This window comes from Ursus americanus, chromosome 21 (assembly GCF_024610735.1).
Source record: "Ursus americanus isolate L20-20 chromosome 21, mUrsAme1.1.p, whole genome shotgun sequence".
NCBI classification, from domain to species: Eukaryota; Metazoa; Chordata; class Mammalia; order Carnivora; family Ursidae; genus Ursus; species Ursus americanus.
In genome coordinates this window covers 48131074-48156370 of record NC_142147.1, presented here as the reverse complement: position 1 = coordinate 48156370, position 25297 = coordinate 48131074, and the positions used below count along the sequence as shown (strand labels likewise).

General features: G+C 56.2%; 2 protein-coding genes across 3 annotated transcripts; both read left to right on the top strand.

Moving 5' to 3' along the window:
• The first annotated feature begins 353 nt into the window (after positions 1-353).
• On the top strand, positions 354-4233 carry LOC148108288 (echinoderm microtubule-associated protein-like 1). Its single transcript, XM_087853383.1, has 4 exons — positions 354-420; positions 3069-3287; positions 3379-3502; positions 3691-4233. The coding sequence occupies exons 1-4, from the start codon at positions 354-356 to the stop codon at positions 3797-3799; spliced, it is 519 nt and encodes a 172-aa protein (XP_087709509.1). The 3' UTR covers positions 3800-4233.
• An 872-nt stretch (positions 4234-5105) lies between these two features.
• EML2 (EMAP like 2) lies at positions 5106-24837 on the top strand. 2 transcript variants are annotated; one of them, XM_087870914.1, is made up of 19 exons: positions 5106-5188; positions 5688-5716; positions 5929-6058; positions 9127-9276; positions 9780-9849; positions 9950-10060; positions 11211-11306; positions 12197-12331; positions 13264-13363; positions 16858-17012; positions 17163-17288; positions 19132-19263; positions 21363-21430; positions 21698-21786; positions 22020-22117; positions 22548-22635; positions 23046-23141; positions 23986-24116; positions 24447-24837. In XM_087870914.1, exons 1-19 carry the CDS (start codon positions 5169-5171, stop codon positions 24570-24572), a joined length of 1950 nt encoding a protein of 649 aa, XP_087727040.1. In that variant the 5' UTR covers positions 5106-5168; the 3' UTR covers positions 24573-24837. The 2 variants fall into 2 exon arrangements, with proteins under 2 accessions (XP_087727040.1, XP_087727039.1); XM_087870913.1 differs by lacking the exon at positions 23986-24116 and having other exon boundaries at positions 5130-5188.
• The last annotated feature ends 460 nt before the right edge of the window (positions 24838-25297 follow it).

Genomic DNA, 25297 nt, shown 5'->3' with positions numbered 1-25297 from the left:
AGAGGCCTGCGCGACAGGCTCTCATTGGTCGTGAACTGGCGAGGAGGGGGTCTAGGGAGAATACGCGCAGGGTGTGGGCGGGACTAGACGGTACCTAGGGGGATCTAGGCTCAACCAATCCCGGTTCAAGGATTGTGTTGGGGGGCCTGGCAGGGGGTGTCCCGACCCCCCTTTCTCGGCATCCTGGGGGATGACCCCGGTGCCAGGCCCGGCGCCGGCCGCCTGATGCCGGGAGGGCCGAGCCGGGGATGCTGGAACGAAGGGCGTTGCTATGGCAACGGGAGGCAGGGCATGGAGGGGGGGACCGGGCCCAGGCTGGGGCCGGGGGGGCCGGCGGTGGCTGTGGCGGGGCGATGGCGGAGCGCGGCCCGGCCTTCTGCGGCCTCTACGACACGTCCTCGCTGCTTCAATACTGCAACGGTGAGACCCCTCCTCAGTTCCGACCCTGGCTCCGCCCAGGGCTGGACCCATTTCCTCCTGCCCCAGCCTCCTCCTTCCAAGTCCCCATCCTCGCCTCTTGCTGAAGATCCTCCTTTCTCTGCGCCCCCCCCCCCCCCGCGGAGGACCCTGACCCCAGAGCAAGGTCCCTGATCTCCAAAGCCCCGATCCCAGTTCCCCACCTGCCTCGACCGTCCCCTTCTCCCGAGGTGGCTGGATGAAGAGGAGGGCACAGAACCTTCAGGAGCTTGGGGTCGGAGGGGGCAGGCCTGGGGGTCTGGAACTCTGCCCTTTCCCCCTCAATCCTCTGGGACCCCCCCCCTCCCTTGGCAGAGGCACTGACAGATTAGGGTGAGGTGGGATTTGGTGTTGGCTTGTGGGCTGGGTGTGGGAGCAGGTAGGATGACCGGAGGATTTGGCCTCCACTATACCCCCCAAATCCTCAGGCCCCACCACTCCTACCCATTAGGACTCACCCCTTCTTCCTAGACACTCTTCCTTCTACCTGAAGGGCCACTGTGAGTGTCAGGCCTAGATGAGGGGAGCAGGAGGTGGAGGACAGGTGGAAGGGAGGGGAGAAGGTGAAGCCAGGGCTGGTCTCTGGGCAGAAGGGCTGAGGGTGGGGGAATGCTCGGGAGGGAGCTTGAGTTAAGGGGGCCTGGGGAGATGGTCCAAGGCCTCAGAACGCAGCTGGCCTCTCTGGGTGGGGGCTTGAAGGACCAAGGTGAAAGCGCCTCCATTTCACTCAGGGGGCCCTGAAAAGGGACTATCTCCCAGTTTGGAGGCTCACTGCCCTGGTCACACTGGAGTTGGCAGAGGAGTAGAAGGCTTATTTTGGCCTCGTCTGCCCCTCTAAGAGACAGAACGCTGAAGCCTGGCTCCAGTACTTGCTCGGCTGCTGCAGGCTGTGAGTCCGGACAAGAGTAACTTCACCTCTCTGGGCCTCAATCCCCCTCCTCCTCCCCTCTTCCTAAAATGGATGTAATACCATCATTACTGGGCTTGCCTGGAGCAGTAGGTAGTATAATAATAGTTAATTGTATCCTGGATTTCCTGAGCACTGTACCGTGAGTCAGGAAATAGTGCTAAGTGAACAGTGCTAAGTGTTTCGCGTGAAGAGTCCTGTCACATGTAAGCTCCCTATAATAGCCTCTCTCCCCCTCTCTTTTTTGGGTGTGTGTGTGTAGTATCAGCAATGGCAGGTAAGAGGGGGCCTGGCCCAACGAGGTCATTGGCCCTCCTGCCCCTTCACCCAGTGACCGGATGGATGAGTCTCCGCACACTCCCCCAGCCTCCGTTCTTAGTTTCCTCCTTTGGAAAACGTGATGCCAGCAGGACCCTGAGAGTCCCTTCCCTTCCGAGTTCTAAGTCCTGACAGCTCCCTTCCTCCGACTTCGGGAGGCCCCCACCTTCCTCTGCAGGTCCAAGCACCGGACCAAAGAGGCGCTGGGTGGGGGGCAGGGCGGGCGAGGCCGGGCTGGCGATTGGGCCGCCAGGAGTGGGGGGGGGAGGGGAGGGACGGACGGCTGCACTGCGGAGCTCAGCGGGCGGGAGGGGCGGTCTACTGACGCGGGATGGCAGGTGCGACCTCCACGCCCCGTCCCTGTTAATGATACCACCTTTACTTCCATCGGCTGGGAGCCAGGTCTTCCTCGGTTGTTGCCAGCAATGAGTCTGGGTAGGAGTGGTCTGGGAGGGAGAGGGAAGGGGAACGCCTCAGTCATCCACCCCCTCCCACTTCTGGAAAATGGGCTGTGTGGGGGGTGATGGAGTTACTTGGCTGAACCCAGGGGCTGGAGAGGAGAGGGAGAGCTGAATCTGGGGCTTGGGGTACAGCAGCGAAATAAAGAAGAGGAACAGGAGAGAAGCTCTGGCTGGGATAGTTTGGTTGTCAGATCCCGCCCGCATCTCCCTCCTGTGGGTCTCCTGGGTCTGTGATGCGCTGCCTGCAACCCCCAAGTCCACCGCCAGGGGCCGCAGAAACGCTGTCCTTGCAGCCGACTCTGGGGTCGAACCCCACGGTGAGGAGAGAATGGGAAGGGGAGGGACCAGGAATGACCTTTTGGCTTGGAAAGTCTTAAGAAACAGAAAGGAAACGTTAGTACCTACGATAAGATGTTGGTACTCGTCAGAGAATATTGAGGATCAATTCTAGAACTTTGGTGTCACTAGGAATAAGTTGGTGTCATTTAAAAAATATTGGTATGGGGGCGCCTGGCTGGCTCAGTCGGTAGAGCATGCGACTCCATGTCAGGGTCGTGAGTTCAAGCCCCACGTTGGGCATGGCGCTTACTTAAAAAAAAAAGATAAAAATATTGATATCACTCATAATTTAGCATCTTAGTCATAGAATCTTGAAATCAGAGCCGAGAGGCTCTTGACTGGTAGAATCTTAGAAAGTAAGAGAGGCAGGGACTTCCCTAAGGTCACACCTCCAGGGCGGGCTGAGGAGTGTGGGGGCATAGGTCTGAGAGCGGTGGGGATTTCCTTCCCCCTCGGCGCCCTCTTCCTGGCCCATCTGCCAGCGTCCCAGCCGCAGGTTGAGGCAGAGGAAGAGGCAGTGGCTGGCCCCGCTTCAACTCGGGAAGGTGGTGGGGGGCCCCCGCAGCCAGCGCTACCCTTCCTTCCAGATGACAATTTGTCGGGCACGAGCGGCATGGAGGTGGACGACCGCGTGTCGGCGCTGGAGCAGCGGCTGCAACTGCAGGAAGACGAGCTCGCGGTCCTAAAGGCGGCGCTGGCTGACGCGTTGCGTCGCCTGAGGGCATGCGAAGAGCAGGGTGCTGCGCTGCGCGCGCGGGGAACCCCCAAGGGCCGAGCGCCTCCACGCTTAGGCACCACAGCCTCGGGTATCTTTGCTAGACCAGAGGGATGAGATGGGGAGAGGTCAGGACCTGGACCACATACTCACTACTTCTTTCCTCTAACCCCATCCTCTAGTGTGTCAGCTCTTGAAAGGCCTTCCCACCAGGACGCCCCTCAATGGCGCGGGACCCCCGCGGCGCGTGGGCGGCTATGCCACCTCCCCATCCTCCCCCAAGAAGGAGGCGACCTCCGGGCGCAGGTAAGGCACGGAAGCCGGGGTCCCTAGCCTCCTCCAAGACCCCGTGGGAGACGGAGGCTGTTTATATGGCGAGGGATACTCTCATGTGCCCGAGCTCCAGCAATGGAAACTGCCAGGAGGTTCTCGCCGGCCTCTAACACTGGCCTGCTACCCTCACAGGCTCCTAACTATGTGCTCTCTTCTCGCAGTGCCCGCCGCTATTTGTCACCAGAGCGCCTCGCCTCGGTGCGCCGCGAGGATCCCCGCAGCCGCACCACATCATCTAGCAGCAACTGTAGCGCCAAAAAGGAAGGGTAGGTGTCTGGGGTGGGGTTATGTCGCAGAGGATGAGGCCAGGACCCCAGACAGGCATGGGAAAGGGGATGGGGAATTTCAGGTAATGCCCCAGGCCACGAGGTGATAACTTAGAGCGAGGCCACCTAGTTCCGAATAGGGGGACAGTGATGGAGGCTTGGAGGGACGAATCCTGAGGTAGCATGGTCCACGTGAAAGGCCTGGAAAGGCGCAGCCAACATTGAGGGGCGTGGTTAAGTCTTAAGAGGCTGGACTAGGATTTAGGAGAAGTGAGTGGTTAGGGTCCTTTGGGTAAGCCAGAGTGGAAATCAAGGAGGAGCCAGGCTTGTGGGCGTGGCCATGAAGGTAAAAGTCTCCATTGAATCTCAGGGGTGGGGCCAGGATGCAAACCTCGAGGGAGTTTCTGTAGGGAATAGGGGAATAGAATGACGGGTATGATTGGGATTTGAGGGCAAGGGCAGGGTGTTAGCCTGGGCAGAATCAGAGCCTGGGGTGGGGATCACTGGGCCCGATACCAGCTGGTGGCATGTCAGATGCAAGAAGCAGGTGTAGAGGAGTCTGGGACTAGGCCAGAGGGGCGGAGCCACAGGTGGGCGTGGCCAACCATCAGGAGGCGGGGCCAACCTGGAGGCTTTGCAGTGCTACTCAGCCCATCCGGACTGGATCCCGATGAAGTGGTCGCAGTCGGAATCCCTGGGGGGACCCGAGGCGGGCAGAGGGCTCAGGGGGAGCAGTCAATTATCAGGAGAGGAGTCAACTCGGGACGGATCAGAAAGGGAGGTGGGTGTGACGAGAACGTTGGGCGTGGTCAATTCCGTGGAGGCAGGAAGGTCTGGGCGAAGTAAAAACCTGAGGATGGAGTCAGGATGCTGTGGGCTTGGGGGCTGAACTAAGGCAGGAACTGGGTCAAAACCACACATTTCAACCTGACTCAAATAACAGCAACCACGTACGCAGTGCTGTGTGCTAAGCACCACTCCAGGCACTTTACAGGAATTAACCAATATAATCCTCGCAATCACCCTGCGAGGTAGGTACTCTTATTATCCCCATTTTTTAAAGCAACGAAACCGAGGCAGAGGTTGGGCAACTTTTCCACACTGCTAGGAAGTGGCAGAGGTGGGGTTTGAACTCAGGCAGACAGGCCCGCTAGCCCTGTTCTCAAACAACACTCTCCCCCCATCGCCCCCCAAAAGAGCCTGGTGTCAGGACCCCGCTGCCCGGGATCTGAAACCCAGTGTGACCGGCCGGCTCCCGGGGTCGGCCGCGGAGGGCGGGGCAGGGCGCGGCGGCGCGGGCGCCTCCCAGGGCCGGAAGCGGCGGAGCCCGTCCCGGCTCCACCCCCGGCCCCGAAGCTCCGCCAGCCGCCGCCATGAGTAGCTTTGGAGCTGGGTGAGACCCTCTCGCAGACCCCCTCTTCCCTGTATCCCCGGGGCCTGGATCCCAGGTCTTCCCTCGCCCTCGCCAGGGACCGAGGCCCGCGAGTATCACCTCTTTCGGCCGGCGAAGGGAATGTGGAGACACGCCCCTTCACCGCCTCCCTTGCTGCTTTGAAGTTTGGGGCACCGGGGGAATGGGGGTGGGGAGCGCTGGGAGCGCGGTGCTGATTAGGAGGGAGGGGTCCCTGGTGACTCCCGTCTTCCAGGATCGCGTCCCTGCCACTTCGTGCTGTGTGATCTTTGGCGATCACTGCCTCTCTGGGCCTGTGTCTTAGGCTCTGCAAGATCAACCGAGCAAAGCACACGGCCTGCAGAGAGGCAGCGCTCCGCTCCTTACGCTGCCCCCATTATTCATCAGAGACCTCCGGGGAGCGGTGGGGCAGGGGCGTGGTTTCTCCCCTTTGCTGACCCGCCTGCTAATTAGGGCGCTTTTTCTCCCCCTTTCCTGACAGCAAAACCAAAGAAGTTATCTTCAGCATGGGTGAGTAGGGAGAGGGGGAGGGGCATAGTCGGGGATCGTTGGAGGTCAGGAGATCTGGCATATGGAGCCTTTGCCTCTCTGGCCTCAGTTTCCCCCCTATTATTATTATTATTATTATTATTATTATTATTACTTAAAGTGAAGCCCGGAGCAGAGAGGGAATAGGGGATAGGGGCTAGTGTCCGCGCTGACCTCTGGGGGTGTCCTGGCAGAGGAGGGCTCCGTGAAAATGTTCCTGAGGGGGCGCCCTGTGCCCATGCTGATTCCGGACGAGCTGGCGCCCACCTACAGCCTGGACACGCGCTCCGAGCTGCCGTCCAGCCGTCTCAAACTGGACTGGGTGTATCCTTTTGCTGTAATCCCTTCCACCCCGCCCCTCATCCCCCGGTCCAGTCCGGAGGGGACAAAAGCCCTTCTGGTTTGAGACTTCAGGAGGGAAGGTCTTTGTGCTGAATCAGGAGGGACTTGCAGGCTGTCTGTGGCCTGAGGGGTCAGGATGACCCTGGAGTCAGGAGGGAGCGGAGGAAGGCAGGTTAGCTGAAATGACCTTTTATGGTTCACCAAAGACGCAAATGTTTGCTGAGTGCCTTCCATATGTCAGATTCTCTTCTATATTCTAGGCGTGAACCAGAGCTCACCTTCTAAACGGGGGGTGGGGGGGAGAGAAGGTACCAGAAGCCAGTGGTCAAATAAACAAGGTAATTGCAGTTAAATGATAAATGCTGGGAACACAGGAACCCAAGGTCATGTGAGAGGAGTCACTGTGTTTCTCTGAGGAGGGGGCCTTTGAGCTGTGAGAATTGAGCAATTAGGAGCCGGCATGGGAAGAACTAGAAGAATGTTCCAGACAGAGGGAGTCCAGACATAGGGCAGGTAGGAGGGCTCTGTGGCCAGAGCGAGCTTGGCGAATTCGAGCAACAGAAGAAGTTGGAAATGGTGAAGAACCCTGGCAGAAATGGGTTGAAACCCCGGCCCAGCCTCTGGTTGGCTGTGTGACCCTGGACAAGTCACCTCGCCTCTCTGTGCCTCAGCTTTGTCCTCTGAAAAATGGGTTTTGTGATCTCAGATTCAAAGGGCTATGACACAGTGTGTAAAGGTGCTGAGCTCAAAATATGTGCCTCATAAACAGGGACTGATAACATAGTAACTACTCATTATTGTGGACTTAGATGCTAGGCGCGGTTCTAATGTGTTTTATGGATAAATACGGTGATGATACAGTCCTTCTCTTGTAGAAGTGAGAATGTATTTGTACAAGCAGCAGTCCGAGAGCTCTCAGAAGCCTGCAGGTTGGGAATTATGACCTCCACGTTCTGGATGAGAAAACTGAGTCCAAGGGAGGGGACCAGGCCCTGTCCTAGGGAGTCAGAACAGTTCTGAGGCAAAGAACTCTTGACTGTGTGGCCCAGGCTTTTTCCAAAAAGCCCACTGGGGCTTGGGATCAGCGTCCTAGGGACCCAGTCCCTGTCCTCTTCTCTCAGGCTTGGTTTCTGCTCTGGAGGGAAGGCAGGATTGTTGGAGCCCAGAGTCTCTTCGAGACAGCTGGAAATGTTCACGAGAATCAGAGCATACTAAGCTGTTGTACCAGGCCGGATCAGCTGAGGCTGCAAAAATGAGTGTGGGCCTCAGATGCCCCATCTCCGAGATAACTGCAGAGTAGAGCAGTTTTCTGTGGGGTCACGATACATAGGTCTGCATTCATTCAGTTACTTTCCGAACATCTGGGGCCAAGGGCTGGGCACCCTGTAGTCATCGTGATGGCCTGCCCTCCTAGGGCTCCCCGTCCAGTGTGGGGACAGACTCCTTCACAGTGACAACCCACAGTGATCAGGCCTGGGGTGGGAGAACCCAAAGGGGCAGCTGAGCCAGCCTGGGGGTCAGGGAGGGCTTCCCAGAGGAGGAGTTAATAGAAGTGAAAGATAACAGCCCAGTCTTGGCCACCATGGAATGAACTCCGTCTCACTGGGGAATAGGGACAGTTAACGGATTAGCCCAGTAATTACTGAGTTGGATGAGGCCGGTGCAGGAAGTGGCAGCTGAGAAGAGTAGCAGGTAGAATGTACTAGGCAAAGGGAAGGGTTAGCGGCAAGCCCTGGAGTCATGATCTTGGCATTTTGAGGGACTCCAAGATCAGAGAGAGCCAAGGAGGGCAGAGGCCTGTTGAGGCCAGAAAGGGCCCGGCCAGGCCAATGGGGGGAGCTGAACAGAGGAGTCAGCCATTCCTTCATCAGATACTGAATTCCTGTGTCTGCTCTGTCTCGGGCTCTGATCTGGGCACAAGGGATACAGCAGTGAACAAAACAGACAAAGATTCCTGCCCTCCTGGAGCAGATACTCTGGCTGGGGAGACAGTTAAACCGTGTGGGATTCTGATGAGTGTATGACAGAAATATTGAGCGGGGGAGGGGAGGGGAGGCAGTGAGGGTGCATGAGTCTGCAGTTTTAAGTAGCAAGGGCAGGAAAGGCCTCTCGGAGGAGCTGACAGTTAAGCAGAGACCCGAGGAAGGTGAGGGAGCCATGGAGAGATGAAGGGGAGGAGGACTCAGGCAGAGGGAAGAGGAAGTGCAAAGGCCCTGAGGTGAGAACAGAGAGGAGGCCAGTGTGAGGGGAGTGGAGGCCGACTGAGGAATGAGGAATCAGCAGGATCAGGCCAGGCCAGCCCTCCTGCCTGGGCTTTCGAAAGGATTTTGACTTTTTGACTTTTGCTCAGAGTTAGTTGGGACCCAAGGGAAGGTTGGAGCAGATGTGAGCTAACAGTCTTAACAGGTCTTAACAGGATCCTTCTGGAGAGAGGGGGGCGGGGTTATATTGGTATTCTGTGGCTGCTGTGACAAATTACCAGAAACTTGGTGGCTTAAAACAGAAGAAGTTTCTCTCATGGTTTCGGAGGCCAGAATCCAAAGTCAAGGTGCCAGCCGGAGGCTCTGGGGGAGAACTTGTCCCAGGTCTGTCTCCAGGCTTTTGGTGGCTGCCGGAAGCCCTTTGGGGCCCTTTGACCTGTAGCCATTCCACATCACTCCAGTCCCTGGTTTTCCCGTGGGTCCCATCCCACAGCCTCCCACGGTCTTCCCGTCTTTTCCTCTCTGACTCTTTACAAGGGCACTTGTCTTTGGATTTAGGGCCCACCCAGATAATCCAGGATAATCTCATCTTGAGATCCTGAATTATATCTGCGAAGACTCCTTTCCCAAGTCAGGTCACATGCACAGGTTCCGAGAGTTAATATTTTGGTGGCCATATATATATATATTTTTTTGTTGTTGTTGGGGGGTTACCATCACCCCCCTCCCCTCCCCCCCCCACGGGGGTCTGAGTGGAAGCAAAAACCTAACCCCAGTTCTTGAATCTGGTAGTCAGTGCGCATGTGCAATGCAAAACAGGCTCCTTGACCGGCCTCCGGGCATCTCCAGCTACGGCTACCGGGGCCGAGACTGCAGGGCCAATCTTTACCTGCTGCCCACCGGGGAGATAGTGTACTTCGTGGCCTCCGTGGCCGTGCTGTACAGCGTAGAGGAGCAGAGGCAGCGGCATTACCTGGGCCACAACGATGACATCAAATGGTAAAGGCCTGGGAGGGGGCGCTGCGGGGTGGGGGCAGGGCCAGGCCTTCGCTTGGTCTGTGGGCTGAACTCAGGGAAAAAATATGAATTGCTTATCAGTGTTTTAAAGGTCAGCGAATTCACTCAAATGCCTGGATTTTTCACTTCTTTCCAAAACTCCTAGCTGGCACTCCAGACAGTCCCACAGCGTGCTGGAGCCAGGTAGAGACAGACCCTTTAAATGGGTGCGCTCTCCTGGCCACCGTGTGGGTCCAGACCTGAGCCCTGTGGGTATTTGGGTGAGAGACCCCAGGCCGGAGTCTTGCTTCTGAGCCTGAGTACCCCGAAAGTGCCCCCTTATTGTTAACGGAAGGACAAAATCGATGTTGGTTGGCTAAATAACTCAGCCAGCTTGTGGAACGAATAGCCAGGTCTTGGGACTTGGGCTGCTCAGGGAGGGGTCCCGGGCCCCCGTGAGCCCCCCTCCCTCCCCCTGAGCCCTGTCCATCTGTCCTCTCTCTCAGCCTGGCTGTCCACCCTGATATGGTCACCATTGCCACCGGACAGGTGGCAGGCACCACGAAGGAGGGGAAGGTAACAGATTGGAGGGGGTGACACCTGGAGACTGGGGCGGGGTGGGGGTGGGGACAGACAGCTGGGTCCCCCAGGTAACAGGCCTCTTTCTTCCTTGCAGCCGCTACCACCCCATGTGCGCGTTTGGGACTCAGTTTCCCTCTCCACCTTACATGTGCTGGGCCTAGGAGTGTTTGACAGAGCTGTGTGCTGTGTGGGCTTTTCGAAATCTGTAAGTCCTGCGCCGCTGTCCCTCTGCCCCCTCACCTCCAAAGTCAGGAGCAAGCCTTCATGGCTCCCGACCCCCACCACATTGGGGTGGGGCCACGTCTTCACTGTGACATCAGAGGTGTAGGCCACACCCCCTGGCAGAATTCCAGGCCCTCCAGGCTGAGCCCCCATCTTTGTGACCTCACCCTCACGGGGCTGCTCCGTTAGCCCTTGTGAGGGGGGACCCACATGACCTGGTTGTCCCCAGATGACCTCCTCAGAGATTTTTTGATCAGCCTATGCTTGTTGGCGTTATTTTTGGCACCAGCTTTGATTCTCCCAAGGGCCTTACCCCTTCGGCATCGTAACCCAGTGTGTAGGGCCTTGTGGTTCCCGGTGCTGGCCTGGGTGGGTGTTGGCAGGATGGGCGTCGGCAGGTCTGGGTGAGATAAGCCCAGAAATGGAGAGTAAGCCTTTAGGAATTTGTAGAGCGGTTCAACGGTTCCCACCACATCCAGGTCTGTGATTGCTGGGCTTTTTAATCATCTTTTACATTTTTATCAAAATGTATTCTACCAAAGTATTGACGTGCAAGGGATTGAGGAATAAACATCCGGTCCTCCCACCTATTGTATAAGAAGCACTGGTTAGAGGCTCGCGGATTTTCTGAGGCCCAAGGAGTCCTTTGAGAGCACTTGGGGTGGGGGTGGGGGTGGGGGGGGAGAAAAGCTATTTTGTTGTCACAGTGTGTTTGGGGGGGGAGGGGGAGCCCTGCAAAATCAAAATTAACCTGTTCAACCAAAGCTGTAAACACCCAACATTTTACCAACTTGCTTGCTGAATTCCATATACATAAAAGTTATTCCATAAAAGTTACCCAAGAGATGGTCTCAGGATTCCTGACCGTGTGGTAGCTGCAGAGAAAAAGTAGCTGAGGGTAAAGACGAATTTCTTAGGGACGAGTCGTTTCAAAAGGAAAACTCTAGAAACCCTCTAAAATGTGTGTCTGGCGGCTGGACGGTTAGTGTATTTGAACGTGTTTCACGTAATGTGGGCCAGGAGCTTTGAAAATCTTAAAACAGGCCTGCGTGGGAGATGCCCCTGCGGGCACAGTGTTGAGGGAATGGATCCTGACCCACCTTCTCCGCCCCCCTCCTCTCTCCTCCTTCTAGAATGGGGGCAACCTGCTCTGTGCAGTGGACGAATCCAACGATCACATGCTCTCCGTGTGGGACTGGGCCAAGGAGGCCAAAGTGGTGGATGGCAAGGTGGGGTGACCGTTCTCATCCCCTGTCCTTGGGGTGCCTCTGTGGGACTGGCTGGATCTCAGCGGTTAGCAGTCTGGAAGCAGATAGACTCACATTGAAGTCCCAAGCTTTACCATTTGGCGGCTGTGTGACTTCAGGCAAGAGGCTTGCCTCTCTGAGCCTTGAGTGCCTCATCAGTAAAATGGGGATAATGGTAGCATCTTCCTAGTAGGGCCTTGGCTTTGATGTTGGGATGTGGGGGAGGGGGGCGGATCAGGCCCAACAGGACGAGGCGGCTCCTGACCGTAGCCTTGCAATGTCCAGAACGTTGACTTGCATCTCTGGGTGGGCCTGACTTCTAAATGAGTAATCTGAGGCATGGTAGAGCGGACAGCTACTTGCCCGAGGTCACATGCCTGTTTTCGGTGTGGGGCAGGCGACCTGGGTTCTGGATGGGGCCCACAGTTTGGGGACAGAGACAGTGTTTGAGAGGCCAGACTCTGGAGTCAGACCCGTGTGAGTTGATTCTGGGTTTGGCTCCCCCTGGCTGTGTGGCCTAAGGTAAGGGACTTCCCCTCTTTGAGCCTCACGTCTTCATCGGGGATGGGGTGCACTAATGAGCCTTACCTCACAGGGTGCTGTGAGGATTACAGCAGTTAATGGGTGAAGTGCTTAGCAAAGCACGTGGCGCAGAGTTGGGGTGCTCCGAGGTCTGCTGTTATATTGACGAAGATGGCAGTAATGCTTTGTTGGCTGGCCCTGCCTCCTGTACTTTAGTTTGCCTGTATAGTAAAGACGTAAGCAAGTAGGGTGTGCAGTGCACAACCTGCGTAGCTGTACAGGGCGGTCCTACATGGGGTGACCCTGGTGGCTTTGAGGTCCTCATTCAGAATCTCCCCCACTCCCCAAAGTGCTCCAACGAGGCCGTGCTGGTGGCCACCTTCCACCCCACAGACCCCACCCTGCTCATCACCTGCGGGAAATCCCACATCTACTTCTGGAGTCTGGAGGGGGGCAGCCTGAGCAAGCGGCAGGGCCTCTTTGAGGTGAGTGCCAGGGGCGCGGGGACGGACTGGCCCTGAAGGAGGCAGGCAGGGACACCCAGACAGATGACAAAACAGGGCTCCAGAGGGTTCCAGAGGGTTCTAGAGGGTTCTAGAGGGTTCCAGAGGCTGGAGATTATGGGGATGCCGAGGTGTTGTCTGCCGGGGCCTCAGTTTCCTTATCCCTACCGTAAGGATAATCCTCCTTAACTCTCAAGTTGTCGGGATTTGATGGGTTGAAGAATATAACAGCTCCTAGCAGATAGTAAATGGTCAATAAGCAGTGCTGTGCTTGCCGAGAATATGGAAAAACACCGAGGTCAGAGGCTGACTGGCCGAAAGAGATGTGCACCCAGACAGACAGACACTGGGTGGGAGGGCCTGGGAGAGAAGATGCAGGGGCATCTCTGACAGGACTCGCCTGCCTTTGGTGAGAACTAGAGCTCTCACCCCAAAAAGGGAGGCTCTGAGAACACTGGGCACAGACAAAACGGAGACATTGAGGAAAGGGTGGGGAGAGGCTGAGAGAGGGACATAGAGACAGAGGGGAAGACAGAGGGGGAGGGGTGGAGTGGGGAAGTCAGGGACAGAAAGAGGTGGAGACCCAGAGATGGGGAGAGGGGAACCCAGGAACAGAGGGCAGGGAAGAACCAGGGATGGAGAGGGAGAGTTGAGGACAGAGAGAAGACAGAAGAAAGAGAGGAGGCAGGAAATGGGGCTGGGGGTGGGCAAGGGAGACGATGGGGTCAGAAGCTCTAAGCCACGGAGCCATCCACGGAGGCAGGTTGGAGATGGGATGCTCCACACTGGGCCTCACACCCAAAAGCGTGGAAGGGATCCTCTGGACCACGGTCCTAGGTGGGGGTGGTGGTGAGCTCTGGGAAGCTCCCTGCTTCAGCAACCTTCTGACCCCTTCCGTTTCTCCTCCACCCTAGAAACACGAGAAACCGAAGTATGTGCTGTGTGTGACCTTTTTGGAGGGTGGCGATGTGGTCACCGGGGACTCTGGGGGGAACCTTTATGTCTGGGGCAAAGGTCAGTGTCACCCCACCTGTTTGGTCCCCCACCCAGTCCTCCCTGACCCCCTTTGGCTGAGCCTTCCTCTGCCCCAGCTTGTGTGGAGCGAATGATAAAACGGGCTGAATCCTTACTTAATTCCCTCCCCACCCCCCATCAAGGCTCAGCTCCAGTATCCCCACCTCTATGAAATCTTACTCCCCACCCCTGTCCCCTGCAAATCCCGTGGTGGTCGGGATCAAGTTTGAATGATAAACGAAGGAGCTGAGTAACCCAGGTGTGGGTGGATGGGTGGGTGCGTGGGTGGGTGGGTGGATGGATGGATGGATGGGTGGATGGATGGATGGATGGATGGGTGGATAGATGGATGGATGGATGGATGGATGGATGGATGGATGGATGGATGGATAGATGGATGGATGGGTGGATGGATGGATGGATGGATGGATGGATGGATGGATGGATGGATGTGTGGATGGGTGTGTGGATGGGTGGGTGGGTGGATGGATGGATGGATGGATGGATGAGTGGGTGGATGGATGGATGGATGGATGGATGGATGGATGGATGGATATGTGGATGGATGGATGGATGGATGGATGGATGGATGGATGGATGGATGAGTGGGTGGGTGGGTGGGTGGATGGATGGGTGGGTGGGTGGGTGGGTGGGTGGATGGGTGGATGGGTAGAGAGATGGTTTGTCCCAGAGCAGTAAATGAAGAAGAAGGGAATGAGTGAAGGCGTTGTCCTACTCAGTGAGTGGAAGATTGAGTAAGTAATGCACTGTCGTCAATGGTGAATGATTAGGTGAATGAATGAGTAAATGAATGAGTGGTTGTCCCAGCCAACGGATTGGTATGTTGCCCCGGCAAAAGCTAGCAGGACAAATAAGAGCTTGCCCCAGCCTTTGCATGAATTGCGAATGAAGAAATGAATGGGTTGTCCCAGCAGATGGATGGTGTGAACGTGTCACTGAGTTTTTCGGCCTGGGTACGTTTGCTTTCGTATCCGTGATGCTCCTTATTCAAGGCTGTGCTGAATTTATTCCCATTTCACAGATGAAAAACCATAGGCTCCTGGGGCGCCTGGCTGGCTCAGTCGGTAGAGCGTGTGACTCTTGATCTCGGGGTTGTGAGTTCGAGCCCCATGTTGGGTGTAGAGATTACTTCAAAAAAAAAAAAATCTTAAAAACTAAACAAAACAGGGGCGCCTGGGTGGCGCAGTCGTTAAGCATCTGCCTTCAGCTCAGGGCGTGATCCCAGCGTTCTGGGATCGAGCCCCACATCAGGCTCTTCCGCTGGAAGCCTGCTTCTTCCTCTCCCACTCCCCCTGCCTGTGTTCCCTCTCTCGCTGGCTGTCTCTGTCAAATAAATAAATAAAATCTTGAAAAAAAAAAAACTAAACAAAACAACAAAAAAAGAAAGACAAAGAAAAACCATAGGCTCAGAGAAGGGAAATGACCCAGCAAGGGACCATGCCGGGCACCCTGCCCCACCGCACATGGGTATATGGGAGATAGGCTTGAGTCAGGTGTCGCTTTGTGACTGAGACTCCGTTGCCCCATCTGTAGTAATGGGTATAATATTACCTCCATCGCAGCATCGTTTGGAGTTTCCCTTGAGCTTAGACAGCTGAGAATAAGCTCTGAGTCACTGGCAGTGTGTCCTTCCCAGCAGACTGTGAGCTCTCGGAGGGCAGAGACTGGGCCTGATTCATTTCCATATCCCCAGACCCACCACTGGGTCCATCCCGTGGGCTGCAGGGTGGGCGGAAGGATAAGTGGACAGGATGATGTGGGTACATGAGGCACCACGTCGGAGTTGAAGGATGGGGCCTGAGGAGGACTGTTCCTCAGAGTCCCTGTCCCAGCCTCCTCCCTGGGCCTTGGCCTGTAGTCTTGCCTCCTCGAATTCTGTTTGTTCTTGATCAAGTGTAAATCTGACCCTGTTCTTCTCCTGCCAAACTCTTCCATCGGTCCCTCGTTCGCTCAGGACAAGGTCCAGGTTCCTCACTGCGTGGTCTCCTGCCTTCCCTTCCCCCTTGCGTGTTACATGTAGTCACACCGGATTTCTTTTTGAAGGCTGATTTATTTATTCGAGAGCATGTGTGCGCGTGCACAAGCAGGGGAGCAGGGGGTAGAGTGGGAAGAGGAAGAGGGAAAGAATCCCAGTAGACTCTGAGGTGAGCAGGGAGCCCAAGGCAGGGCTCAGGGCTCCATCTCACAACCCTGAGGTCATGACCTGAGCTGAAACCAAGAATCAGACGCCCAACCACCTGTGCCAGCCAGGCGCCCCAGACCAGGTTTCTTATAGTTCCCTAAACAGTGTGTGCTCTCTCCTCCCTTCTTCCCTTTGCATACCTTGTTCCTTCTGCCTGCAGCCCTTTTCAACCCTCTATTGTCCTGGATGGCTCCTACTCATCCTTCAGATCCTTACTTAGCCATCTTCTCCTCCAAGAAGCCCTCCCTGACCTACCAGGCTGGGTGTCCTCTCTGGGATTCCACAGTCTCCTGGGTTTCCCCATCCTAGCCCCACCCACCTTGGGTTGCCACTGACTGGTAGTAGGTCTGTCTCTGAAATTGGATGGCGAGCCCCGTGATGGCAAGATCTGATGTCGTCTTGGTCACGACTGTGTCCCCAGTATCGCCCAGCATGAAGCTGGGCCCAGAGTAAATTCAAGTAAAATAATGGTTGGTTGAATGGGTTAATGGATGAATGAGTGGATATCAAATGGACAGATGAGTGGGTGGGTGGGTGAATGGATAGATGGATGGGAACAGATGGCAGATGGATGGATGTTTGGATAGAAGGATGGATTGACAGGTGGATGATAGTTGGAAGAAAGCGGTGAATGGATGGATGAGAGGTGGATGAATGGGTGGGTGGGTGGGTGGGTGGGTGGATGGATGGATGAATGGGTGGGTGGATGGATGGATGGATGGATGAATGGGTGGGTGGATGGGTGGTTGGATGGATGGATGGATGGATGGATGGATGGATGGATGGATGGATGAATAGATGGATGGATGGATAGATGGATGGATGGATGAATGGGTGGGTGGATGGATGGATGAATGGGTGGTTGGATGGATGGATGGATGAATAGATGGATGGGTGGGTGGATGTGTGGATGGATGGATGGATGGATGAATGGGTGGATGGATGGATGGATGAGAGGTGGATGAATGGGTGGGTGGATAGATGGATGGATGGATGGATGAATAGATAGATGGATGGATGGGTGGGTGGATGGGTGAATGGGTGGGTGGATGGATGGATGGATGGATAGATGGGTGGGTGGAGGGTGGGTGGGTGGATGGACAGGTAGGTGCGGGGGTGAATGGGTGGACGGGTAGGTGTCAGTTCAGATGGTTTAATGGGTGGATGATAAGGTATTGGAATACATAGGTACTGGGTGGGATTGAGCGTTCGAGGTGCTTTCAGGGGTCAGTACGGGGCCAGCCTCTCCATGCTGATCCCTGCCCCTGGCCACCCCTCCTCGGCCCCACAGGTGGGAACCGCATCACACAGGCGGTGCTGGGAGCCCACGACGGTGGTGTGTTTGGGCTCTGCGCCCTGCGGGACGGGACGCTGGTGTCCGGAGGGGGCCGTGATCGTCGGGTGGTCCTCTGGGGTTCCGACTACAGCAAGCTGCAGGAGGTGGAGGTGAGGAAGGGGTGAGGCTCCTGGGAAGGTGAGGGGACCTCCTCCCATCCCACCAGGGCTCCAAATAGACCCTCCTCTCCCCAGCTGGTCTTCTCCCCACCCCTTCCCTGCATGTGTCCTACATTCTTCTGCCTCCACCCCCACCCTCAGGTCCCAGAGGACTTTGGGCCAGTGCGCACCGTGGCGGAGGGCCGGGAAGACATGCTGTACGTGGGGACCACCCGCAACTCCATCCTTCAGGGCTCTGTCCACACGGGCTTCTCACTGCTTGTCCAGGTGAGCGCCTCCGCGTTTGCCCTCCTCCCCACCTCTCTCCATCTCTCTTCCCGCTTTCATTTCTCGCCACCTCCCTGCCCCATCCCTTTTCCTCTGGCCTGGCAAACCCCACCCACCTTCCCTTTACCTGCACCCACCCCGTAAACCCACCCCTGTCCCCAGACCCCCTGCCCCAGAGCTCCCCGTGGTCCAGCAGCCAGCGAGTTACCTGCTGGCGCGGCAGAGGGGCCCCAGGACCCTGCTGCAGCCGTGCCACCCCCTGCCCCTCTGATCAGGGGTGGCGTCCCTTTCTATCGGTTAAGTGCCCGGGCACGTGGTCCCACGGGCTGCATGCGCCATAGGCCCCGCACCTCCCAGGTCCCAGCTCCCTGGATCTGGGAAGGCCCTCTGGAGTCTGCCTGTTTTGCTTCTTGCAGCTCAAATGCCTGCTCCTGGCATGCCCAAACCCTACCCCACATCCAGTGAATACCCCACCTCCGCCCCATCCCTACCAAGGGGCCAAATAGCGTGGAGAGCATAGCATAGCGTGGTGGTTGGGAAGGAATCCCGGAGCGTGACTGCCGGGGCTCGAATCACCGCCCTGGCGCTCGCCAGCTGCGTGATGTGAGGGAAGTAAGGAGCCTCTGTGCCTCCAGGAAACGGGGCAGTAAGAGAACCCGACTTGGTGGGGGTGTGTAAGGACCCCATGAGTCTGTTCCTATAGGGCATTTAGGACGGTGGCTGGCACAGGAGTCTTGGCCAGAATCACTCCTTGATCGGTGCGTGTGTTTCTTCCATTCCTGCTGTGTATTTTCCCCGTCACAGCCTAGCTGAGATCCACGCTCCTGCTTTTAGAGCTCTGGCTCCGGTTTCCATGGCACATGAAGGCAAACGAGGGTTAGAGGGATTTTTCTAGATGTCCCAAGGCCAGAGGGACCTTAGAGACCCCTAAAAATAGTATCAATATTACATATTGTTGATTATATAATTAATAGGTTCCTGTATTATTAGAACTTTATTATAACATTAATTGCTATATTAACATCAACAATTACATTGTCACTGTTTATTGTTACTGCATAGTACATTAATAGTGTATGTTAATAATAATAATAATAATAATAGCCACTTGCGTTTGGTGAGCGCTATGTACTAGCCTGGGACACTTTCGTCCATGATTCGAGTGAGCACAGCAGTGTCATGAGATACATATGGGGATGAGTCCCATTTTACAGAAGGTTAAACTGAGGATCCAGGGAGAAGTCACCTGACCCGTCCATCAGAGGGAGCTGAGTTCAAGACTCCCGAGGCCGAGTACCCTCCATGGGATCCTATGGCCTTCTGGATGCCACCTGACTCCCAGGGTCCAGCTCCCACCCAGCATGGCTCTTGTCCCTCCCCCGCCCTCCCAGCATACAAATTGGAGAACAGAGGCCTGGGGACAGGCCGCATTTGCCTCGAGCTGCACACCAAGGCCAGGCAGCTGCTCGGTCCCAGCCTCCTGCAGACACACTGGGGAAAGGATCTTCCCTGGGTCCCCTGTGGCCCCAGTGTGTTGCTGGGGCTAGTCTAGCACTTTTTTAAAAAAGATTTTATTTATCTATTTTGAGAGAGAGAAAGCATGAGGCGGGGGGTGGGGAAGGTTGGGGGGCAGAGGGAGAGGAAGAAGCAGACTCCCCGCTGAGCAGGGAGCCCGGACATGGGGCTGGATCCCAGAACCCTGAGATCACGACCCAAGTGGAAGGCAGACACTCAATCAACTGAGTCACCCGGGTGTCCCTAGTCTAGCTTTCTGGCACTAAGCTCAGTGGGGAAAGGGCCTCGATGGCCCGTCTCCACGCTGCCGTCTCCCCCTTTCCGCCAGGGCCACGTGGAAGAGCTGTGGGGCCTGGCCACGCACCCCAGCCGGGCACAGTTCGTGACCTGCGGGCAAGATAAGCTGGTGCATCTGTGGAGTGCGGAGTCCCACCAGCCCCTGTGGAGCAGGGCCATCGAGGTAAGGGGACGGGGAACCCGGCACCTGGTGCTAACAGAACCACCTCTCTCAATGTGTCAGGGCTCAGCGCACCAAATGGAAACCACGTCGTCTTTTTAAGCAGACTGGGATTTATATATACACACACACATATATATATATATATTTTTTTTTAAGATTTTATTTATTTGAGGGAGAGCGTGCATGTAGACTCCCCGCTGATTGCAGAGCCCGACACAGGGCTCGACCCCAGGACCCTGAGATCATGACCTGAGCCCCCCAGGTGCCCCTAAGCAGAAGGGGATTTAATGCAGGGAGTTAGGTGCTTACAGACTTGCTCGGAAGGGCCGGAGGAGCGGGTTCTCCCTTGGAAGGAGGCTCAGAACCCACCTGCCAGGGGAGCTGCTGCGTCTGCCACGGTCAGGAGGGTGGGGTCAAGAGCACCGAGTTCAAGTTCATGCCATCGTCCTCGCCCCGGAACCGGGAAGCCGGGGCCGCTGCCAGTGCTGGCTCTGGAGCTGCACCGTTCGGTCCATGTGGCTCGTCAGTGAACTTTAACACGTAAATAGAATTAAGACTCCAGTTCCTCGGTTGCACTAGTGATGTTTCCAACACAAGGCTGGTGGCCGCCATATTGGGAAGTACAGATCATGAACATCTCCATCGTTGTAGAAGCTTCTGTTGGACTGGCTTGTCCCAGAGCAACCCAGCGCTGGCCCCATCTGTACTGAATGCTTGATACTCTGCGCTCTCGCCTTTCAAGGCTGGCGACTGCTCATGAGGGTAGCAAATGCCGTTGCTTTCACAGCCCAAATGATGAGTAGGAGAGCGGGGCCTCTGTCTTCTGTCTTCCGGAGCCCACAAGAGCCCAATGGATCGTCTGACCCAAATCACAGTGGGACCCTAGCTGCAAAGGATTCTGGGCAGTGTACTTGTTAAAGCTCCCCCGCCTGTCCCTCTGGGACACTAGAACATCAGTCCATCATACCCCCCCCAGCCATTCTTTGAGGCTTGGCTCCAGGCATGCCGGGTTGCCTCTGATGCTGGAACACTTGATGGCCTTTGAACTCCTCCGAGTCAGGCATGGTGTGCCCTGGAAATTGTCAGGGCTGGGTATCGTCATCCTCATTCTGCTGTCGAACCACCCAGGCGTCGTTAGAAACACAGAATCCTTCGCCCCATCCACAGCGCGTCTGATTCAGAAGTTCTATATTTGGGACCCGAGATCTGCAAGATGGTAACAAGCCCCCTTAGGTTCTTCTGCTTCGGGCAGCTTGTCAACCATGACCAGAGTCGCTGGCTTAGCACGTTACCTACTTTGTCCTTTTAATTTCTGGCAACCTCCACAAGGCAATGGGGTTGACAGATGCCCGCTTGGAAAGAGGCACGGAAAGGTAAAAAATCGCTGGCCCATCATCACCGTGTGATGACACTCACAACCAGCCTTCGTGGAGTGTTTCCCGTGTGCCACCGGGCTCACCAGCTGACTGTTCCAAGGACTTTACGTCTTGCTTGTAACAATCCTGCGAAGGACTGATGTCCTCCCTTTGCCAGATGAGGCAGCTGAGGCTCGGACAGGGAGGTTATTTGATGTCATGTAACTAGGACGTGTCAGAGCCACCGTGTGAACCCAAGTCTGATTCCATGGTGTTCGTTGCCTGTGAAGCAACCAAATGCCCCCAACAGTCAAAAACTGTCAGTACCCACTGCTGGGTGCTTCACAAAATGTGGGGAAACGGGCCCTTGGACATGCCTGGTGAGGAGTTGATAGAATTTGATGGAAAGCAAGTCGGCATTATCTATCAAAGGTCTTAAAAAAAATGGATACTCTGAGTCCCAACAGTCTCGCTTCTACAAAGTTACCTAAGGAAGTCACGGGTGAGTAAAGCTGTGGGAATTTAGCTCAGGAGTATGAAAGGCTCCAGTCAACAGTGACAGCAGGAATGTTTTCTGTTTGAGCTGACGTGGCACAGGAAGGGAGCGTGCTTTTGGAATGTCTGTGGCAGCAGAGGAAGGTGATGGCCCTCGGGTCAGGCTGAGAGTTGGCTCTGACGTCGGGGAATGATGGCCGGATAGACTGGAGACCCCAGTTCTCAGCCCTGCCTCCTCTCTCCCCTCAGGACCCTGCCCGCTCTGCTGGCTTCCACCCCAGTGGCTCTGTCCTGGCCGTGGGCACGGTGACTGGCAGGTAAAGCTGAGTTGGGCATTTGGGGAGAGCTGCTCTGCTACCCCTGAGAACTGTCCCTTGACACCCAGCCCCCTCCCCTATGTCCCCAGAGCCCACAGAACTTGTAATTAAGACTGTTCACCAGGCTGTTCTCCCAACATTTGTCTGGAGTCAGCCTCTCTCTCCCAGATCTTTCCTGGGGTCCCTCCCTTAGGCCCTACAGATTGCTGCCTCCCCCCCCGCCAAATAGCTCACATCCCCTCCCCCAATCATGCCTTCTCCTTAAAGATGGCTGCTCCTGGACACGGAGACCCATGACCTGGTGGCTATCCACACCGATGGCAACGAACAGATCTCAGTGGTCAGCTTCTCTCCAGGTAAGCGGCGGGGCCCGGGGATCTTGGAGAAGCCAGGCCTGGGAACTGAGGTTCAGTCACTAGCAGGGGGAAGGAGTGGTGCCCGTGTGGCAAGGCCTAGGGTCCGGTCTAAGACTCTAGCGGGGACGGAGTTTGGGACAGCTGAACAGTCTGGAATAGCGGGGGGCTGAATCTGAGAGAGAAGGGGGTAGAGCCTGGGTGCCTCCTCATAGCCCCCCCTCCCCCTCCCCCAGACGGGGCGTACCTGACCGTGGGCTCCCACGACAACTTGGTGTACGTGTACACGGTGGACCAGGGCGGCCGCAAGGTCAGCCGCCTGGGCAAGTGCTCGGTGAGTGGGCAGTGGCCCCCAGCCCGCGCCGCCACCCCCGTCCAGGGGCTGCAGAATTAACCAATTTTCTCCTTCAAGGGAGCACAGCTTCAACGCTACTGACTCTGCCCTGATCACTTCAAGGAGTCTTAGCCCCGCCCTCACATTGCCCCCACCCCCACCCCGTGTTATAAGCCCGCCCCTCTGTGTCTAGCCGTGCCCACCTGTTCTAAACTCCCCTTGTGTTCTAAGCCCTTTCTGTCTGGCCCCGCCCATCACAGTCTGGCCCCGCCCATGGTAGTCTGGCCCCGCCCCCACGCTCCAAAGGCCGTGTATCCTTCCTTTGGCCCCCTTGTGTTCTCACCCTACCTCTGTATTTTGCCTTCCACCTCTCCTGGTCTAATCCCACCCCGTCCGGCTCTAACTCCACCCCTTCCCTCCCACCCCGCAGGGCCATTCCAGTTTTATCACCCACCTGGATTGGGCCCAGGACAGCAGCTGCTTTGTCACCAACTCCGGGGACTACGAGATTCTGTACTGTGAGTGCTCTGAAAGCCAAAGGCCGCCCTCCTTCAACTTTCCTATTTCCGTGCGCGATTTACATAGACTTCCGGGAAGGGGGCAGGGCTTTCTGGCCTTTCTCCTCTGGCTCCTGTATTCAGGGGCTGTTCCGATCGAGCGATCCATCGATCGATCAGTCTCCTGGCTTCGGATTTGCTCCCCTTCCTGGTTCGATGGGTGGGGCACAGGTTTCTAAGCAGATGCCCCTGTTCAGGCCTGGAGATGTCATCACGCAGATCCAGAGCCTTCAGCCAAGTCTGGAAAAGTGGCCTGAGCCCTAGGACCCTAGCCTCCTGTCTCGGACCTCCCTGCCCCTGGACTGTGCAATGCATGGGTTAAGTCAGTACTTCTTTCTGCTCTGAGTGCCGCCCCCCATTTTCTGCCCCAGGGGACCCGGCTACCTGTAAGCAGATCACTAGTGCAGATGCTGTGAGGAACGTGGAATGGGCCACGGCCACTTGTGTCCTGGGATTTGGAGTGTTTGGTGAGTTCTGGAATGGGGGAGGGCCCACCGAGGACAGGAGTTCCAAGAAACATCCTTGCCTGGTGGTCTTCAGAGTCTCTTATTGGTTATCCCCAGACCCAGCCTGGGCCCTGCCAACATAAACTTCAGTCCAGTGGCGGAGAAAGACCTGTCCCCAGACAACCCAGAGTCGACTGGGTCGGGACTGGGCTGCCACCCGACCCCAGCCTGGGAGGGAGTCTAGGAAGGCTTCCTGGAGGAAGGGCTATCGAAGCTGGACCTGGAGGATGAGGAGGCAGTGAGGAAGGAAAGCAGTCCTGAGGCACAGGGAATCATAGCATGTCTCCCACAAAAGCAGGGAGGTGGCAGAGAACTTGGCATTTGGGGAAATCCAAGAAGGCAGGAGGGCTAAATCATTGCAGAGTTCAAGGGGAGCCCTAGGGAGGAGGAGGCTGGAGCAGCGTGGGGCAGAGCCTGGGGGTCATGCTAAGAAGCCTGGGCTTTCTGGGGCGCCTGGCTGGCTCAGTCGGAAGAGCATGTGGCTCTTGATCTCGGGGTCATGAGTTCGATGCCCACATGGGGTGTAGCGATGACTTAATAAATTAAACGTAAAAATTAAAAAAAAAAGAAGCAGCAGCAGCGGCCTGGGCTTTCTCCCAAGGCCACCAGGGAGCCACAGAAAGGTTTTGAGCAGTGGAAAGCCAGCGTCAATTACACATTTAAAAAAAGATCATTCCAGTTCTCATCCCCGGCCAGAGACAGGCTAGGTGGGAGGAAGGCAGGGAGGCTGGGACCTGCTCACCTCAGGGGTTCCTGACCCTAGCTGAACTCTCCCCCCGCCACCCACCCGTCATCTTGCCCGCAGGGATCTGGTCCGAGGGGGCGGATGGTACCGACATCAACGCTGTGGCCCGCTCCCATGACGGGAAGTTGCTGGCTTCAGCTGATGACTTTGGCAAAGTCCACCTGTTCAGTTACCCCTGCTGTCAGCCCCGAGTGAGTCCCCCCGGGGGGCTGGCAGGGTGGGGATAACGTGCAGCCTTGGGAGCGAGAGCGAGGCAACACTCTCCAGGCCTCAGTTTCCCTATCTGTACAAGGAGGGCAGTGACGTGATCCCAAGGGTCGTCCTGAACTTCCGAGTCGGTAGATTTCAGTCTCTAGCGCTAACGCTCTGCTCCGAGTGTCTGCGGTTCGGAGCTCTTTGGTTCTCTGATCCTTATTCACGCCAGAAATAGTCACTGAGCCCCTACTGTGTGCCTGGCCCAGAGGCTCCGGCCATGAACGTGACAGATCACCTGCTTTCACTTCTTTCTCTCCCTCTCCCAGGCCCTCAGCCACAAATACGGCGGACACAGCAGCCATGTGACAAATGTGGCCTTCTTGTGGGATGACAGCGTGGCCCTGACCACGGGGGGCAAGGACACCAGTGTGCTGCAGTGGCGGGTGGTCTGATGTGGGGCCAGGGGACAGTCAGGTGGCAGGGCTGGAATTCTATTTTCGGGAGATGTCTATTGCCGAGTAGAGTAATATATACCCAGAGTATGTCTATAGCAGAGGGGGTTATGGGGGTGGGAGGGTAGACTGACAGAAGTCTCTATTTATCGGGGTGGGAAGAGGGGTCACATTGCTTTGGGGGAGCCATTAAGGTGTTTGATTTAGAGTGTTTTTTTAAGTTTATTCTTTTATATCATCCAGAAATAAAGACACATGCACTGACGCGGAGTGTCAGGGTCTGTGTGTGTCCAAAGATTGCGTGGCTTTAAGCGTGTACGTGGGGTGGGGTATGTGTCGATGACAGTTAGCGATGAGGGACCATGACTTAGGTCTCATTGGTCTTTCAGCTTGACAGAAACCAAATTTGCTTTGACTTAGACCAATAGAGCACGCAGTGGGCCCACGTCGCCATCGGAGAAGGGCAGATGGGCCTCCGGGCCTCAGGGCCATCGAAGCAAAGACTTGAGGGCAATCAGGATATGCTCTCCGTACGTTCTCTGGCCTTTCACGAGTCAGCATTTTTCTCTGGGACCACTGTTCTCCACACCACAGAAACAAGGCTTCAAGGCTCATTAATTACCAGCCTTGGGCCTTGAATCCAAAAATCCCGGGGAAAAGTTCTGATTGGCTCATCTGCAGGTCAATCAGCTTGGCTTGCCAGTTGGGCTCCTGTGATTGGCTCC

Bases quoted from the DNA above. Each gene is read 5' to 3' on its own strand.
- EML2 (XM_087870914.1), top strand. From the start codon at position 5,169: ATGAGTAGCTTTGGAGCTGG. The intron at 13,364-16,857 runs GTCAGTGTCACC...TCGGCCCCACAG, and splicing joins CCTTTATGTCTGGGGCAAAG to GTGGGAACCGCATCACACAG. The intron at 17,289-19,131 runs GTGAGCGCCTCC...CCTTTCCGCCAG, and splicing joins GCTTCTCACTGCTTGTCCAG to GGCCACGTGGAAGAGCTGTG.
- LOC148108288 (XM_087853383.1), top strand. From the start codon at position 354: ATGGCGGAGCGCGGCCCGGCCTTCTGCGGCCTCTACGACACGTCCTCG. The intron at 3,288-3,378 runs GTATCTTTGCTA...CCCATCCTCTAG, and splicing joins CTTAGGCACCACAGCCTCGG to TGTGTCAGCTCTTGAAAGGC. The intron at 3,503-3,690 runs GTAAGGCACGGA...CTCTTCTCGCAG, and splicing joins GAGGCGACCTCCGGGCGCAG to TGCCCGCCGCTATTTGTCAC.